The sequence below is a fragment of the Castor canadensis genome, chromosome 13, assembly GCF_047511655.1.
Source record: "Castor canadensis chromosome 13, mCasCan1.hap1v2, whole genome shotgun sequence".
Lineage (NCBI taxonomy): Eukaryota > Metazoa > Chordata > Mammalia > Rodentia > Castoridae > Castor > Castor canadensis.
The window spans coordinates 5,010,358-5,026,870 of record NC_133398.1 but is presented as its reverse complement, the minus strand read 5'-3'; the positions used below and the strand labels follow the sequence as shown (position 1 = coordinate 5,026,870).

General features: G+C 43.4%; 1 protein-coding gene across 1 annotated transcript in view; it reads right to left on the bottom strand.

Annotated features, from left to right (window-relative positions):
- The window catches only part of Med27 (mediator complex subunit 27), a 201,345-nt gene that overhangs the window by 70,430 nt on the left and 114,402 nt on the right, over positions 1 to 16,513 (bottom strand). Inside the window, exon 4 of the mRNA XM_020161590.2 lies at positions 1,675 to 1,768. Coding sequence (XP_020017179.2) covers positions 1,675 to 1,768 — 94 coding nt within the window. The remainder of the gene's footprint in view (positions 1 to 1,674; positions 1,769 to 16,513) is intronic.

Below are 16,513 nucleotides of genomic sequence, written 5' to 3'. Positions count from 1 at the left end.
AAATGGCCTAGAGAGTTGCCACCCATAAATAACCATCTTTTAGAAGCAGAAACCAAACAAAGCAATTATGTTAAAAGCATGTTTATTTACCTGGCCATGTGATTGCAAATCCAATCATCCACCTTTACTCCTATAAATAAATGGCTGTGAATCCCTGTGACACTGAAGACAGGCTACAGCTAGTCAGCAAGATGCACACAGATCTGAGTTAGCCACTTGTGGGGTAAAATCGGTATATGCAAAGTGGACTCCTCCCTTGCATCGAGTCCCAGACTGCCTCATCAGCCTATTGGAACAGAAGCTCCATGTTCTCAGGCAGCTGAGGTTGACAGGTCACAGTGGAATGGAAGCCTGCTTCCTCAGGTGGAAATAACTGATGGTTCAGGCCTGCTTGCCTATAGTCCTGCTCACTCCCCCCCAACCCCATTCCCTTCAATGCCAAGTTCCTACCTTCCTCATGAAATGGAAGTCCAATGACCCAGAAATAATTTGAACAAACCTATTTCACTGAGGACGCTTTCATTTTTATCTTCCTTAACTCTGTGGTCCCTGTCAAGCATGCTGAGAGCAGGATTTATGTTTTGGCAGTGGGGTCTGGAGAATCTTAACATGTACAATTTGTTCAATTAACAGAGATGGAAAATATTACCTTTTACACAAAGGAAATTGCTTTCTTTTTCTATCAAAAGAGCACTGTATTATCTCATTTTCTTCATATTTTGGCTGAAAAGAGTTGTACAGGAAAGTACCATGTTACTCAGATGAACTTCACTAATGTTTTCCTTAAAAATGAAACAGTGCACAAATATTGCTTCTTAAGTAAGAAACACACATCCCTTCCATTCTTAAGAGCAAAACAAGCACGCATACACAATCAGCCTGTCTCCTAAGATGAATGGACAGAGCAAAGAGCAGCCCCTCTGGGTGGCTGGCTATTGGTAAGAGTTTGCACAAGGAGCAGGTGCTGACTAGATGCAGGGAGCCTTGCCTTGCTGACACCCAGCCCTCTTGCTCAGTAAACTTTGCTGCCTATAAAGTGTAGTGGCTCTTGAAAAATCTGCATCTAGAAGTGGCTCCTCAGACACCACTTAGACACTAGGAAAGATTCTCACAGCCGAGGCCCAGGTCTGGTCTCTTTAATGGATAACATGATGTCACATTCCTAGCCCACCAGATTTCCAAACACATTATCATCAGCAGTGAGATTCTGAGGCCAACCTGCTCTGAGCAGCAAACTAGAAGTTCCTGGTGACAAGTGCTTAGATGCTTTTTCCAACATTTAAGGCTATTATAAGTGATTTCCACAGAAGCTGGTTCTGTGGTAAGAAAGCATTCTCTTTAGGGCTCAACAGCTGAGCACCACTTCTCTCCAGCATACCTCTTTGGGAAAATATAAGACAGTCACCAAAACAGGGCTTGGGAAGTTTTTACACAAACTGACTTGAAGTAAAATGACCTTACAGTGTCTTTCCTCCCTGGTTAGCTCTCATGTGGGACTGCAATTATGTTCAAAAGCAAGGTTTCATGTGCAGCGTTTTTAACCTACAGCATGCCAGTAAAGAAAACACGTTCTTCACCATCAAACCAGATTTAACCTTCAGTCTACAGATCCTACCACACAGGAGCACAGAGATAATTCTGAAGACAACTTTTCTCCCAACTTGTGGATCTTACCAGCAGCATTGCTGACGTCCCATTGGGCCTCGATAAGTGGATGGACATCTCAGGAAACATCCTGTCGATACGGCTGATCACGTCATCAACGTACCTAGGTGGGAAGAAGAAACACACCATGAACCAGAGTCATAGTCAGAGGGCTACAGAACCATGGTGTACTAAGACTTTGGTTGGACAGTTCATTTTTTAAATCAGCGTGATCCACTTTTAAGAAGACAAACAGGATTACAAGGTTTCTTCTCCTCTTGCCTTCTTAGAACAGACCATTTTTTTTTTTTTAGCGATTTCTTTTGGTATTTACCTCAGCATTCTAAATAAAAGTGCTTTGAATGCTACTTTTTAACTTCATCTCAAATACACAAAGCTCCTATAAAGGATTTTCATGGAAGCTGGTTCTGTTTTAAGAGTGTTGGATTTCTGTTTTGTATTGGTTTTCATTTGCTTTGTTCCTTCTTTCTCTCCCTCCCTTCATTCCTTTGCTGCCTCTTCCCTCCCTCCCTTCCTCTCTCTTTCAGGGTCTCACTACATAGTCTAGGCTGCCCTCGAGCTCACAGCCCTTCTTCTTAGCCTCCTGGGTACGGGCATTCCAGGCATGTGCCATCAAACATGCCCAACATTCATCTGATCAGTTTCCCAGGTGCCTGTTACAATTTTATTCCTAAGCTCTTTTATTATAAAACTTCTTTTACTATAGTCAAACATATCAGGCAAGCTAGCAGTTCCATTTTTATCACTCTAAAAGAAGAGTCCTTTTGGTGCAAGTGGAACTTGCAATAATCCTTGAGACCACTGACATGAAGCACTGGCCTGGGGTCTGGCACAGATAAAGGATTCAAAGGTTGCAAGTGTGCTTATTGGTGGTTTTACCCCACCTAGGATTAGTCTACAGAAGTGCCCCTTCTTCTAGCAGGATGAGCTCTCCTTGAAGTGCAGGCTTACTGGGAAGATGCCACCCACAGCATAAACAGAACTGGGTCTGGCTCAGCTTCCTAGAGAGTAAATCACAGCAGTATTTGTGCTCACCATCCAATCACACTGGACACAAAGGGGATGTACCATATAATAGCCAGGATGCAAAACTATCTATTAAGGGTCTTGCGCTGGATGACAGGTCCACTAAATCAGGCACATGTAAAAAGGCACACTCTGGGGAAAAGAGAAGACAAGCTGCTCATTCACAACATGACAAGATTGCAGTTAGAAACCCAGGGCTCACGAGATAGCAAGACAGTGTTACGTCATCTGTTACAAAGTGGACACCAACATAACCACTGCAAAAGTAAGAAACAAATCCTACAGGTCAACCTATCAGCTTTTCCTTAGAGAATGTTATGCACAGTTTTAAACTGTGTGATGCAGAAGGCCTGGAGAGAAAGGACAGTGAGCAGATGGGAATGGAGAGGCGTGGAAAGAGGTGGAGGTGCTGAGGATATCTGCTCCTGGGAGAGGAAGGCAGCGGGAGACTTGATGGTTGTCATGTGCACGGATGGCTTCCCTGAGTCAGTGCCAACAGTGATCTTCTCCCTCAAGAGGAGAGGACCACGGTGCGAGGATACAGCAGGGAAAAGACGAACTTTTTCAGAAAGAACACGAGGCATTTCTTAAAGGTTAAGGCCCCATTTGGTTAAGTTTTTAAGAGTTTAGGAAACATCAGTTCCTGGGCAGCTAAGAAACAGACTGACCAAGACACCAGACAGGGCCTTCTGTGGTCCCCTTCTAGGTTCAAAGTCATGTAACACATAACACACGACTTTGGACTAATCTTGAATGTTTTGTTTTGTTTTTAAAAAGGCAACTGGATGACGAGAGGAAGAAATCAACCCATTTTCACCCCCTGATGATGTTTACTGAAATAGTGCAAGACACGACAAAAACTTCATCTCAAAAGTTTACACTAGGCCACTGGAAACAGTTCTGTGTTTCATACTTCTTTCCTACATCTGTGTGTGTGGTTTAAACCAGTTTTTTCAGACTCAGCAGGAAGAAAAAATCCAGAGTCATGTGTGAATAGAGGTCACTGCTAAGGAAATGCTAATGGAGAGGAGGCAGGCAATGTCCTGGATCCTCAATCAATAGCCATCATAGCTCAGGACATCATAGCTGTGAGCAAATGAATATGCAGAACTTCAGTACAAAGGTAACATCATAATTTGCTCTCCCTTGTACCTTTCACCTTGAAAGCTTCAAAGCACCTTCCGGAAAGCCAGCGTCTTTAGTAGGCTAGAAAAACAGTTTACAAGATGATCCCAGGTCACAGAAAAAGCCAAAAGAATCAAGTGTAGGCTTCCAAATCTCCATGCCAGCTACCTGACTTTGCTTGCTTTTAGTAAGAACCAGAGCTCCAAACAGGCAAATAAGAATCCATATCTAGATTCCTTTTTTTGTGAGCCCTTCACTTACAAGCGAAGGTGGTGGAAGAAGGAAAACAGACCCTAGGAAAGACATCTACAGCTGTATAGGAAAGCAGAATGGTGTGGGCTAGAGATTTTTGGGGTTTAGATAAAGGTGAGAAAACTCAATTCAAAGCAAGAGCAGAATTTTAAGGAGACTGTTTTTCATTCTCATGCCTAACATAAAGGAGATGCAAATTTTATTGTTACAGGTGACATTATGTGTTTGCCAAAAAGAAAAGTCAGCTGCACCTTTAGCTGAGGAAAACAATGTCTCAGTTCTAGAAGCAAAAATCAAACACTCATTCTAAAACAGACCCAGTCTTTGAAACACAAATCAACCACCAGTGACTTGACAGAAATAAGAAAGCTTGAAACGTCAAATTAAAAGTCTAGTGACAGAGAGGACACTGTCTTTTTGCTGAGGGTGGGGGCTGGTCTTGGAGGTGGTCTCTGGCAGTACCTCCCTAGTTGGCACACTGAGCTGCTGTCTGCACAGAGCCCGCTGCCAAAGCAGGGCTAAGGACAGGTAGGAACGGCGTGCTCTCCTCCCACACTTCCACCATATGGCAGCCTCCGTTCTGTGGCAGAATCAAACCTCTTTAATTTTTACCTTTGGAATATAGGCAAACAAGCAGTAACACAGCAGTGGTGACTAGTTTACACTTGAGCAGACGTGGTGCGGAAAGACATTAATTTAGTGCCAAATTGAGCAGTGAGTCACAATTTGCACATATCTGTCAACCTGTTAACAGAGTAATAACTTGGAAAGATTGCAGTTCCTATTTACATTACAGGAGCCTTTCGAAAACGGAATGCTGTTTAGTTCCTTATTGAAGCACTCCACCGATGAGCCGTCTTGATGGTCCAAGAACTGGGCTAGAAACACAAACTTCTAGAAAATTGCAGGTTCAGATCAAGGTATGATTCAAAATTTCAGTATTTCCAAGCAGAAAATTAACTTTTAAGCAACCAGAGAGTCCTGTTTCTCTGCCCTACTCCTAATTAAGGTTTCTGGCCCAACCTTTCCAGGGCAAAGCGGCCTGAAGCTATTAAGGGCTCGCTGGGATCCAGCTTCAGAAACAACCACACCCATTCTCAGAGTCTAACAACCATTTCTGGAGCCTATAAACCTTGCTCTCACTCTTTTGCTTTTCTTCTTCTTCTTTTTTTTTGTGGTATCGGGGCTTGAACTTAGGGCCTACACCTTGAGCCACTCCACCAGCCCTTTTTGTGTTAGGTTTTTTCAAGAGAGGGTCTCATGAACTATTTGCCTGCGCTGGCTTTGAGCCATGATCCTTCTGATCTCTGCATCCTGAGTGGCTGGGATTACAGGCGTGAGCCACCGGCACCCAGCTCTCTTGCATTTCTTCAAGAAGCTCAGCTTGTTTCTTTAAATGGCCTTAATGGCAGAATTAAGAATGCCAGCACCTCAGAGGTGCCCTGCAACATCCCTGCACCGAGGACATTAACAGCATCTCGCTAGGCAGGCTGTGGATATCTGGCCAGGCTGTTTCAAAGCCACTTGCCAGGATCTCCACCCAGTCAACTCACGTCAGCCTGGTGGAGTGACAGGCAGATATATTCTTTAAAATCCAAAGGATTTGCACTTATGTAAATGACTGTCAGGTTTTCCAATTTCTTTCACGAGTGCTTTTTCATCTTTCTTGAGTCATGGATCCCTTGGAGAAGGTACTGAAAACTAAAATTCATGTTTACACATTTTGCATACACTTTTCTGATGTTTATAGGCTTTAAAGTCCATTCATGGACTGTATCGCAGTCCTTTTTGAACAACTGGGGTATGATGGCCTTGGAATGTGTCTTCTCGCACCACATCCCGTCACCAGGGATACGTTAAGTATCCCTGTCCAGACTCTTTCAGAACTAACTCTCCAGGTTTCTTCTTTGCTGCTTTCTGAATGGTAATTTTTCCCCGATACAACTATTCTTATTTCCTCATCTATCTTCCTTCTTCCCTTCCTCCCTTCCTCCCTCCCCCGCTTTGTGGTCTAAAAACCAAAGTGGCGCAGGGTGTCAGTGAATACAGTAGCTCTGCTGATCTTAAAATCATGCTTTCATGATGGAGTCCTTAGGTTAGTTTTTATGTTTGACAAATAAAACTTGCATATATTTATCAAGTACAATATGTGTTAACATTGTGGAATGGTTAAATCAACTAATTAATGAATGCTTTACCTCACATAACATTTTTTTCTGTGTGGTGAGATCAATTAAAAGCTACTCTCTAGCCAGTTTCAAGAAAATGATACATTGTTATTAACTATAGTCCCTTCCCTATACATTTCTTGAACTTATTCTTCCTAAATGAAATTTTGATCCTTCACCAACATCTTCCCAGCTTATTCCCCAATTCCAAGCCCTTGGTAATCACTAGTCTTCTCTATACTTCTATAAATTCAACTTCTGAAGATTCCATATATAAGAGAGACTGTATAATAGCTGTCATTCTGTCTTGGTTCATTTCACTAAACATAAAGTCCTCCAGGTTCATACATGTTGCTGCAAATGATAGAAGTTCCTTTTTTTCAAGGCTGAATAGTACTGCTTGTGCACACACGCCAATTTCTTTATCCATTAGTCTCCTGATGGACACTTAGACCCGTATTGTGACTTCTGTGAACAGTGCTCCAATGAACATGGGTGTACAGATGTCTCTTCAATGTGCTCATCTCACTTCCTACGAATATGTAGCCCTGCAGTAGGACTGCTAAATCAGATGGTGGTTCTATTTTTAACGTTTTGAGGAACCTCCATACTGTTTTCCATAATAGCAATACTAATTTATATTCCCATGATCAGTGTGCAGTGTTCTCTTTCCCACATCTTCATTAATAGTTACCTTTTTGTGTTTGTTTGTATTGAGATAACTGCCTCTGGTCATTAACTAATCCTTCCAACAAGGTCAAGGACCTATTTCTGTGACCAAAAAGGTCACCTGATTGTGGGTAACCAGCTTTGCCCTGCAAAGTCCTTCACCCATGACTTCTGGAGTCGTTTGGTTGTCTAAGAAAAGTGCCCCCTGCTGTTCATAACACTGTTGAGGCAGTGGGAAACTCAAGTCTCCAGTCTTCAAAGGGCCAAAGAGATCTTTCAGTCCAGCTGCTGCTGCAGTTCACCCCATCTGGCCTCCTTCCACTCACTTCCAGGCTCCTCCTGCACTCATCCATGGCAAGTCCTCATGCTGTAACTCTGGGTTTCGCTTAATGATACCTCCTCAGGAAAGCCTACTCCTCCCCCAGTCAGTGCTCCCCTCTGCCCTCATCTGTCAGCACACTCCACCTAGAGTGATACTTTTAAATTCTTTTTTTAAAAACATTTTTATTAGCATATATTAGTTGTACAAAGGGGTTTTATTGTGTTCTTTCCATATAAACAATGTACCCAGATCAAGTTCAACCCCCTCTATCCCTCTTTACCCCCGCTTCTTAAAACAGTTTCATCAAGTTTTATTGTTCTATTTTATACACATGTATAAAACATTCTGAACATTTTCACCCCTCTTCATTCTCTTTTCACCCTGTGCCCTTCTTTGGTACCCATTCCCAAACAGAACCTGTTTTACAGTCCTTTTTTTGGGGGGTGGGGGTGGGGGGCACTTGTGCCTGCTAGCCAGGTGCCCTACCACTTGAGCACATACCCCAGCCTTCCTCCTTTTTTTGGTGGTGTTGGGGACTGAACCCAGTACCTTGTGCATGCTAGGCAAGAGTTCTCCCACTGAGCTACATCCCAGCCTGTCATTCATTTTTAAGGACTGGATTCTGCATATGAGATTCCCATCTGTCAGCAAAACGCACCTCCTATGGTACCTTTAAATTCTCACTCCTGCATATTTACCATTACCCAATTTTCGAAGGATTATTTCTTTAATGCCTAGTTTCCCTTCAGGATTCTCTGGGATATGACTGCTTTCTTCCATGCAGAATCCTAGCACTTGCCACTATGCCTAGTACCCTTTTGAATATCTGAGGGACAAGCAGACAGTACATTATGATAGTACAGACTCAAGTTAAGCCATTCTGGAGCAAGTACAATGCAAAATTCTCTTTGGCAGATGAGGAAACGAGGAATGGAAGAGCTCATTACATTATCCATCAAAAGTAACAGCAACCAGAGAACTCCACAAAGCAGACCTCAAAGACAGTGGCAGAGAATCTTTAAAGTCTTAGGGCTTAATATGCATCCACAGAATGCCAGCATCTGTTCTGGTAGAAGCTCAATGCCTCTTAAAGCAAGAGCCTTTGAAAGAAGTACACTGCACTGTCATGCCAGTTTAAAAATGTTGCTTTTAATGAACTAATTAATTTGCAAAACATTAGTGCAAAGATGTGTGGAACCAAATTGGGATTACAATATCAAAATGACAACAGTACGGAATGTAGAAGACATTCCTAAAGATAATGGTTTTGCAAAACGCTAATTTTCTACTCTACATGTTGAGGTACATTGCAAGCTATTTGTTATTAAAGCCTTAAAATAATTTACTGGACAGATGGCTTAGTTCTCTAAAGTCTGACCCTTCCTCAAAAGAAAAAAAAAAAAGAAAAAGAAAACCCACAACCAATTTGGCCATGCGCCAGTGATCTCATGGTAGAGTGATGCTTAGCAGCTCCAGTCAGATTTAAATAGCGCTCACCCCACACGGTGTGTGCGATACATGCTGTTCATTCCCCACCCATACAAGATCTAAGAGTTAGGGATGCATATATTAATAGCTCCCTTTTTGGGGAGAGGGGAATGCCCAGTAGCTATCATGAAGGGAGTCATTTGCATGATGTAAAAATGACTTAAGGCTTGCCTCCGCACCTGTCCACAAGGATGAGCCTGTGAGACCTCTGACGGTGGGTGGAAACAGTTGGGGGCTTGTGTAATTACTACATGGAATGAGGCTAGCTGGAACTACAACCACTAACCTCACGATGCTTAAGAAAGACACTGGAAACATAGGTCAAAGTCGCTCACATACAGATTTGTAAAATGTCTGCATCATGGCTGTGACAGATTTCTGGTTTTACTCAAGAAAAATGAAAAGTACTTTGTAAATTGTATGCTAAAAAGCAAGTCTGGATGTACTCCAAGGAGAAATACAAGTGTTTGCTCAGGTTGCTAATCTCTCGCTCCACTCCCTTTTTTTCCCTTCCCTTCCTTTCGGACACATCAGACCACTGGCCTACTGGGTTTTCCCTTCCAATGAAAGACATTCAACCTCAAAATCTCCTTGTGAAACCCCACAGCTAAGCAGGCAGGGCTGGTACGTTAGAAGAGTAAACTGGTGGCCCAGCCTGAGAAACAGGGCAGCTTGGCCCTGCTTTCTCCTTTGTAGCCCATGAGCTCATGAATGTATTGCCTCAGCACATTGAGGAAACCACCTGGACAAGCAAACAAGACATCTCTCCATCTCTGAAAGCTGACGGAACACACAAAGGCCCAGAACACACTGAAACGTGTGGACAAGCCTGGGTGCTTTCTGTTATCAAGCAGCCCAGTGAGTTCATGGGCATGTCATGAACTAAAACACAGGCAAATACCACCATAAAAAGAGAATTCATATACAATGCTTGGCATGACTTAGAGAGTAAAGAACTTAACTCCCTAAATGACTCCTGTTGTGTCCATTAATAAATATTTACTGAAGGCCGACAATCCTCAACAAACAACTAGCATGTTCCAGCCATGATATTAAGAAAGGATGAAGAACAATGGCAGGAGCCAGCCCTCGGCAGGTTTTGCAGAAGAAGTGGATGACTGACGCCCAGGCGCTCACAGGGATTTCTGCGGGAGGAGGCAGAGCAAGAGAACAGCCAGGCTTTGCTTTCAAAGCAAAAACACCTTCACATCTTTCCTCTCATTCACTCTCTCACCAACTCTGGGAAGTAAGCAGGCAAGTACAAAACTCCTTTGAAAAGGATAGAATAATAATAAGGAGGTCAGACTTGCTCAAGGTGACAGTGTGGTTAAATAGTGGAGTTGAACCCAGAACCCATGTCTCTGGAGTCCCTATTCCAGGGTTTGTGTCCATACCACATACCACAGTGCTTTCGTTAAGGCTATGAGAATCCCATGGAAAAAGCAGATGTCACTTTTGTCATTCTCCGGGTGTCTCATAAAACAACTGAGAAAATGTTAAGTAACACAGTAACAAAATGAAACCAACTGATCTTCTCTTTGTCTAGTCATTCAGGAAATGTCCGCTCAGTGATTGAGTGAGTCCAAGGATTAAGTGACAATTCCAGAAGTCTCTGCCCTCCAAGGCTTACCATTCATTTGCTTCAAAGCAAAGGCTGGACTCCGGAGGAACAGGACAACTGAGTCAAATCTTTGTAAGTTCTGCTGGGTTTCTGCTTTTTAGCATGCAAAGTTGTTAGGCAACAAGAAGGGGTAAAATACTATTTGCTTTGCATTTCATCTTGTATTAATAACGAAAAGGCACATGTTTTCCTAAATTTCTGCTTTTCCTGCATTACAAATTTATTCAGCTATCTCATGGATTCCAGTTTTCCTAGAGAATTGCAATTTCACTACCTTCTCGCCAAACCCTTACAACTTAAGAGAAAAAAAACTCCAAACAACAGAAATACCCATGTTGAACTTTCCTAAACAATAACAATAGTTAGTAAGGGCACACAGCTCACACCTTCCCAATGCCAGTGGCTGAGCACTGGCTGCCTGTGCAGCCTGGCTGCCCATACTTGGCTCTTCTTGGCAATGCTCTGAGTGACAGTCAGTTGTGGTAACTCACAGCTTGCTGCACACACAAAATAAGACCTCATTTCCCCGTGATTTTTTTTAATGTCCCCTGAGAATGGATATGCTGGATTCTACAATGAGAATAATCACAATTCCTGAATGTGTCATCTGTTCTAGTCATAACAATACATTAAGCAAATGCACACGACCAGTCAGAAACAGCCAACACGTTCTAGGAACCAGAAAAGCCTCTCCTAGGACAAGCATGCTATTCATATGACAGTCATTTTGTTTTGCTTTCACTCATCACAATCAACTCCTTGGGGAAGAGTCAAGCCCTGGGATGATTTTGCACACAGTACACCTTCAGTAAACATTCAGTGATTGGAGAGACTTAAGCAGACTAAATCGAGGCAAAGCAATCTAATGGAACCTTGTTTGTAATTGTTTCTTCTACAGCAAGTAAAAAACCCTAAACCAGAAAATGTCATCCAACAGAGCATACAGACACGGTGAGGTTGTCCCTTCCCTATCCCATCCTGACTACATGAATGCAGGGCAACTGGGTTATGAGGCAGAATTGAGAGGATGACAAAAGGATGGCAACAGGCAGAAACAGACAGTCCTAGGCACTGTCTCTTGGCTTCTTCCCCTTCTCCCTCCTCAACTACTCCCCTTCAGGACCTTGCTGAACAGAACTTTCTCCAAATGAAAACAAATCCAGTATCCTTCACTTGTCCTTCACAATACTCATAAGCTATTCCACACACCTGGGGACTGGCTGTTTACTGCCTACTGGGCCCATGAGAACAAGAATTCCATAAGAAGGTTCAAATCCATCCTGCTCCCTGCTGCCAGCTCCCATCACACTGTCTAGCACACAGCACAAGAGAACCTTGTGCTGGGAATCAAGCTAGGACTTGGGAATCAATCACAGGGACCTGGATGCTCAATTTCTCACTCTGCCCTCTTCTGAGACAAGTTACTTGAATCTCTCTGAGGTTTGGCTTTGTTGTCTGAAAATATCTACACTACTGTCTTCATGTGGTTGTTATGAGAACTACAGGAGCAAATGTGGCACATAAAGTGCTTAGCTCAAAAGACGTGATCAATATATGTTGTTCCTTTTACGTGTAAAAAAATTGCCCTTTCCTGTAGAAAGAACTTCTGCCTGAGTAAAGAGGAATACAAAGTCTCAGTAAGTTGGTCACAGCACTGAAAACTGAAATTCTTTCAGATTTCCTGCTCCTTTTAATGCACTAGTGCATTTCAGTGAGTAAGGAGTTCTTTTCATTATGTCTATAGGAAGGCCACAGGAGAGCAGGCAGACCACTTCTGCTCTGTGTGATCTGAAACGTGCTTTAGGAGGCAGGCTGGAGAGCTCAGCATCTAGACCAAGATCTGTGCTGGGTATCTTCATTTGCCCCTCCTCCATCCTGCACCGTGCTCAGGAGGCTGGCCCACACAGAGAGGAAGGACATCAACTAGCTTTTGGGCCCTGACCAGAGACTTTGGGGGCAGAAGTAGGCAGTCATGCATCACTGAGGGCTGGCTGGGACACACAAAGGACCCCAGGCCTGCAGCAATGAGGGCTGGCTTCATCTCACTATTCAGCCGACACCAGCAGCACAGGCAAGTGGGATATGGACTAGGTAGAGGTAGAGTCGGCTATGACTGCTGACTTCAGCTTTGTCACAGGCTGCAGAAGCAGTAGCTATGTTTTTTGACAACCTCCCCCAAGCCCCAATCACTTTACACACAGAGCACTGGATGGAGTTATAACCAAAGAGACATCACCCCCCTTCAGAACCACCAGCTCCGCCAATGACTGTACCCTGTCAGGAGGAGTCACGTGGACCACATGCAGGGACTCTTCTACCTCCCTCTAACACTCTCCAACCCCTCCTCGCCCCCGTTTCTGGTGGATTTGGCCAAAAGGAGGCACTGCCAGGACACTGGGAGGTAGAAGGGGAGTGAGTCCTCTGATGTTACCAGGAATTGGCTGGATCCATCATCAAAGTCATCAGGATTCCTTCTCCACACAGTGCTCTCCCTATACCTTTCTCTCTCTCACCCAGGCACTCTGGGGAAGGATAGTGGAGACCCTGCCCACTGGGCCCAGCATGAGGTACTGCCTCAGGCCCTGGTGGCTCCCCACACCCCTGTAAACAGCCCCTATACTGAAGCCTCCTCAGTCCAGAAACCATCCCTGTGAAATCTACTTCCAGAACAATGAAAGGCTCTTCCCAAGAGAAATACATGACACTGGAACAACTGTGAAATTGCACCTGCTGGAGGAGTAAGTATGGTGAACTGGAAAACAATTACCTGATGACAACAGTGGTGAGAGGGTCCTGACTGCGGAAGGACATATTCTGTTCATTTAACAAAGTTTTCCCGTAGTATTTTAACTGTGGACGTGGCTGGCTTGGAAATTCATGTCATTCAAATAGAGTAGCAGAATCATGGGAGGATCTGCCTCACTGAGAAATAAACAGGCACCCCAGTCTTGCTCTCTGTTTCCTGATGCTGGGGACTGAAGCCAGCACCCTGTGCATGCTAAGTGCATCCTGTCCCCTTCTTAAAGGGACCTGTACCTGACAGGTGCAGCTAGTCTCCTCCCTCTGCTCCTCACCAATTGCTCGTTTGCTTTTCTTCTAAATTCACCATCAAATTTACATTTGCCCTGGACTAATGATGTTCAAAATGCAACACACACACATTCACAAAGTGGTACATGAGGTGATTTTAGGTGAGCTATGGACGGATATTTTTCATTTATATATATAAACATCTACAAATAAACCTATAATTTCATAAACATCACTGTAAACTATGCAAACACAGAAGCTTACTTTTCAAAGAGTTTACATGAAGAAAAATATGCAAATAAAAGAATGGTTGGCCAAAGGTTACAACAGAAAAATCCTATAGATGGTTTATGAATGACTAAATTTAGAAACACCTTTCTAAAGTAAGGTATATAATTAAGTATCTTGGTTTCAAAAGGGTTTTGCCTATATTTGAAAATTGTTGCCAGGTGGAGTGGTTCACACCTGTAATTCCAGCTACCCAGGAGGCAGAGATCAGGAGGATCAAGGTAGCAAGACCCTATCTCAATCAATAAGCTGACTGTTGTGGTCATACCTGTAATCCTTATAACACAGGAACCAAATGTAGGAGAAACGTGCTCTGAGGTCAGCCCTGGGCAAAAACACAAGCCCCTACCTGAAAAATAACTGAAGCAAAAAAGGGCTGGTGTGTGTGTGTGGCTTAAGTGGCAGAGTGCCTGTCTAGCAAGTGTGAAGCCCTGAGTTTAAACCCCAGAAAAAAGAAAGAAAAAAGAAAAAGAAAAAGAAACTTGTGACTTTTTTCCCCCATGCATACCATTTTGGAGATTCTAAAGGTGGAGGAAGGGACAGGCAGCCCAGGAGAGACCAGGATGTACAGATCAGCAACCCCACAAGGCAAGGGCTACGGTGTGGGACCAGTCACCATGGCTGACTGTGAGGGACCCTGAGTCTGGGATGTGTGGCAGAGCTCAGGAGCAGCTCCCTTAATAGAAAATAAAATGGCTCTGGCACAACCAACAGCTCCAAAATTCCTTTAGCCACTTTTAATAAGAGTTAAAAATCATGCCAGAACATTTCTCTCCATGGACCCAAATCTAGGATTGTATCTGAGACAGGTGAATGGTGCTCTGCAAGAGCATCCTCTCCAGGTGGCAGGTGGCCTCCTCAAGCCCTACTCTGCTCACTGTGCTTTAGAACTCAGTGAGTCTTTCAGATTCTTACACCAGCTCTTTCATAAGCCTATCAGAGAAGAAATAAGATCAACCAATTTGACCCCTGCTGACCAAGGCCACCACTGCCCCTCCTAGTCCTATTTGTTCCTCCCCATGGCACCCCACTCCAAAGAAACTCCTCTACTCAGCAAAAGGGGAAAACTTCAGGGGGAATAAAGCCCATATTTATAATCACTGAAGGCCTACAAATGACTTAAAATCAAAATTTTAAAAAGCTTGAGAGGGTGAATTCATCCAGAAAATGAAACAATCCTAAATGTGTATGCTCCTAAAAAATTACAGCCAATGACACACCTCTCCCAGTAATTGGCAGAACAAATAGACAGAAAATAAGGTTTGAACAGTTTGGCCCTAAGTGACATATACATTCTACACCCCACACAGAACAGACATCCTGTGCAAGTGTACGTGGAATGCTCACCAAGATAAACTATAAGCTGGGTGGGTCTAAAATAAGTTTCAAAACCATGACGAATATGCTTTCAGACCATAACTTAGTTAAAAATCAGTAACGAAAATATATCAGGAACTCCTTCCCCATGTATTTGTAAATTAAAGAACATACTTCTCTATAACTCACAAGCCAAAGGAGAAATCACAAGGGAAATCAGAAAATATCTTCAAATGAATGATAATGAAAGTACTTCCAAACTTATGAAGATGAAGTCATGCTCTGTAGCCCAGGCTGGCCTCAAATTTGTGATCCTTTTGCCATTGACCCTTTAATACTGGGATTATAGTTGGGCACCACCAAGCCCAACTATTTGACTCACTTAATGGGGTGAGTATTAGACCCAGATACTGGCAAGAGCCAGGACCTGATCAGAACTTGTAATAAGAACTCACTTTGCACTGCTCTCCAGGCTGTATGAATGAGGGAACCATCAGTGCCCTTGAGGCTCAGGATTAGATAAGGGTGGCAGCACTGTCGTGACAGGTGCTTATGGAATCACGGTTCTCAGAGGCCAGCCACAAGCTGGGTTTCACACAAGTTCCATTCTTTCCATCTGAGTCTGCAGCTACTTGTGAGGCTGCTCACCAATGCCTTGAGAGGAGAGGTGGACTCCACATGCCAAGCACCACCCACAGCAGTTTCAGTAGAATGGTCTCAAACTGTGCCCCACACAGGGAAGCCCTTAGCCTCACTTGCCCATCTGGACTATATGTACTTTAATATGGATGGTTCATGTACTATATCAAATTGACATATTACTACTGAAGTAAGTATTGTACTCAAAACAACACCTGAAAAGAGTCCTCTTCATGTTGATGGAAAATTAATATATCAGGAAGGCAGCACTGTAGGTTCTGAGATGGGGTATCCAGCGCCCCAGAACCAAGTCTCAGCTCTGTCACATGGGGCAATCTACCAAGCTTCAACGCTCATCTTTATTCTTTTTATTTGTATTTATTTATTTATGTACGCTTATCTTTATTCTTTTTAATTTGTATTTATTTATTTATTTATTTTTAATTTTTATTTTATTCATATGTGCATACAATGTTTGGGTCATTTCTCTCCCCTGCCCCCACCCCCTCCCTTACCACCCACCCCAACCTCTACCTCTCCCCCCGACCCCCTCGATACCCGGCAGAAACTATTTTGCCCTTATCTCTAATTTTGTTGAAGAAAGAGTATAAGCAATAATAGGAAGGAACAAGGGCTTTTGCTAGTTGAGATAAGGACAGCTATACAGAGAGTTGACTCACATTGATTTCCTGTGCATGTGTGTTACCTTCTAAGTTAATTCTTCTTGAACCTTTTCTCTAGTTCCTGCTCCCCTTCTCCTATTGGCCTCAGTTGCTTTAAAGTGTCTGCTTTAGTTTTTCTGCATTGAAGGCAACAAATGCTATCTAGTGTGTGCTCTCGCTTTATCATGTGATCAAAGTCCAATCTCCCTGTTGTGTTTGCCCTTGATCTAATGTCTGCATA